Source organism: Limulus polyphemus, unplaced genomic scaffold (genome assembly GCF_000517525.1).
Source record: "Limulus polyphemus unplaced genomic scaffold, Limulus_polyphemus-2.1.2 Scaffold97, whole genome shotgun sequence".
Lineage (NCBI taxonomy): Eukaryota > Metazoa > Arthropoda > Merostomata > Xiphosura > Limulidae > Limulus > Limulus polyphemus.
In genome coordinates, this window is record NW_013665707.1 from 30,860 (window position 1) to 34,013 (window position 3,154).

General features: G+C 29.7%; 1 protein-coding gene across 1 annotated transcript in view; it reads left to right on the forward strand.

The window, feature by feature from the left end:
- LOC106469505 (WW domain-containing adapter protein with coiled-coil homolog) overlaps positions 1 to 3,154 on the forward strand; it is a 57,457-nt gene that overhangs the window by 20,431 nt on the left and 33,872 nt on the right. Inside the window, exon 6 of the mRNA XM_013930008.2 lies at positions 1,379 to 1,467. Coding sequence (XP_013785462.1) covers positions 1,379 to 1,467 — 89 coding nt within the window. The remainder of the gene's footprint in view (positions 1 to 1,378; positions 1,468 to 3,154) is intronic.

The following is a 3,154-nucleotide window of genomic DNA, read 5'->3' on the forward strand; positions in this document are numbered from 1 at the left end:
TAGCAGAAATACCCACCCTCTGGGCAGGTATAACTGCTAGTTCCTACTGAAGGCTATTGGGTCTGAGGCCTTTTCTGGGATTGTCTGACAGTTCTAGAACAATGCACTCATACGTGACATTTAGTAATGTTCACCATTCATGAGAAAAAGATTTTAGTTTAAAAATGAGTTATCATCACAGCATTACATCTCAAAGTAGATTTTATTGAAGTATTTCTTTGTAGTTATCGATGAAAGTGCCTTGCTTTTCTGTTACAACACTCATGAGATTTTCACTAAAGAAAAATAAATAATTTTTCTCTATGTTTTGTTTTTTGAGCATTTTATGTTCGAAACTTACTCCTTTTTGTTTGTAATTTTTATTGGTTAAATCTGAAACATATCATTTTTGTGGAAATTTCAATTGGTTTATTTACTGCTCAGCTGTAAAAATACTGCCTAGTTATAAACATATTACCCAGTTATGATTGGTGATGATCAGTGCGGTAGTTTCCAAGATCCAGGTTTTGGATATATACATTGCAAGCTTCATTATAATAAGATTGTGAAAATCATGGAAAATTGTTGTTATTATGGTGGAACACAAATGTGTGTTACAGTGCATTTCAACATATTATTTGATTAACAGATAATCACCAAAATTAGATGGAAAAAAAATATTTAATAAAAATATATGAAAACAGCAGTTGTAATTTATACATTGAAATGCTACATAGGTAAATGGAAAAATTACAAGTAATGTATTGTAGTTGAAGCGTTTCTTTTAAGCATGGCAGATTACTTAATAAATTCATGGTTTTAATCTACTAGTCTAAAACATCACCAACTTTGCTGATGTTTTTAATTCATGCTGTTTCATATATTTTGGTGTTACTATATGTTAATGGTTTAATTACCTGATGACTTTACAGCTGGTTCAGAGTCATAACTAAAAGTAAATGTACACTAATTTTGACTTTGTGCTAATATCTTCTGCTTGTGTTATTTGTCATGAACGTAGACACATAGAGCTTCGTATAGTATACACTAATAATGAAAGATTGGTCATTTCCTTGCTTTTTTCCCATCTGAAAATCCTTTTCTTTTTCATCTTTAAATCTTTGAATAGTTAAACGATCTTAGCTCTCCTAGACTGTTGTAGTGTGATTTCTTGTATATTGAAAATTTATTGTGTGTAAACTACCTGAGAGTACAGTTTTTGTTTGTTTTTTACGAATGTTATTTAAACATAATGTTTTACTATAACAGTTATGATGAATTGTCATATTCCTATCTACTTGCCAAGACAATAATAGTTATTAGTGTTATGTTTGCATATCATGCAGAACTTAATATTAAGAAATTGCATTTATTTAAAATATTTTTTGTTGTTGTTTAGGAAGCAGGGTGCTCATAAGTCTTCAAGTGAGACCAGTAGAACAAAGGACAGGTTGATGGATAGACAAACCTTGGCCTCGGGAAGTAGGTGTAAGTATTTATTTGTGTTTGAGACTTTAACCCTATCACGACTGGTGAACACCATTCAGGTGTCAAGTGCAACTCGTACATAACCAAAAGGAATAAGTTGAATTCTGTTTAAAAACACAAAAGTATTTTAGGAGTGATATTTTATCATTCTGTAACGTTTATTTTGTGTATTTTGTAATGAAAAGTGGAAAAAAAAAGTTTCACAGCTCTGAAGAGCCTCACCTGTAAATAATGTATTTAGTATTATAGTTTTACAAGTATAGTTTTATATTTGGTATCTATCATCCCTTGAAAATATAATGATTCATATCCTGTTCGTCACATGATTATTCTTTCTCTGTTAGTGGTTTTATTACTACAGCCCTTCATGCTACCTTTTTATGATGTCATAGTGAAATACTAAATCAAATTATGTGAATTTGTTTAAGGAAAAGTTAGATACTATTTATTGAGTCTGTACTAAATTTATTGCAATTAAAAAAATCAAAATATTTCAGGAAACTTTCCCCACCTGGAAATAGTTAATGAACAGAAATGTTTAGTGAATGTTTTTAGTACATTCAATGTGAAAGTTGTGCTTCAGCCAGTGACTTTTAACCCTATGTGAATGGGTAGGGGTCTGCGCATGTCATTATCTTTTACAGAGTTACATTTAAAGTTTAATTAAACAACTTTATCATCAATGTTTGTCAATAAACGTGACATGAAGACATAGTTTATGATTCTGATTTTGATATAAGTTTTAATTTCAAAGGGAAATATTTAAATAAATTTTCAGTCTTCACTTCTCTGTATCACATGATACTTCTTCACTCCAAATTGCTCATTTTAGATGTTTTTTCTACCCCCTTCATGATATCCCAAGTTTAGCTTAAATTAAATGCCTAAATAATAGATATTTATTGCTCAGCCAGAAATTTATATCTCTAATTTTTTGCTTTGCTGTGGTATAAATTAAAAGGTCAAACCCATGTGCCACGCAATCCTATCACATCCTGTCTTTCAAAAAAATGTCATTATTCTCTCAGACATTTGTTATTGGATTATTTATAACCAATAGAAAGAGAAGATTTTCATTTATTGATTTCTGTATCACGATGACAGTTTTGGAGTTATTTGGCCGACTATTTCATTATTGCTATCCGGGAGATAACCTCGACCAAGTAAAGGAATTATTTTAACACACTTGTAGCTTAGTTATAAAGCCATTTGAATTATAATAGTTTTAGGACATTGTTTTTTTTCATTGCATGTTAATATTTTGTGTTCTAACTTATATTTTATGTTAAAAAGTAATTTTACATACCACAAACAACCCTACCATAAAAAAGTTAAGTTTTGATGAGACGTTGAACATCGAGTGCAAGAGCCAACATATAAGTACTAAATTTCTTGTGTTTATGTATACATTCTAGTTATTGTTATAAAAATATTCAAAATGTAAAAATTATAAACTTATTAGGTTTAATAAGAAAAAAAATCTCTACAAGGTATGATGTAATTTGATACTTTGTTCGCTGTAACTTGAACTATGCTCTTGCTGGGTGATTTATTGTTTTGCTAAACTAGCTTAACAGTTAGATATGGTTCAAAGAGCAATAGAACAATAAAATTTAATGAAAGCATTTGTGGAAAGGATAGAGGCCTAAGGCTATTAGGATAAATATTATTTTTTTTTTGATAAAAG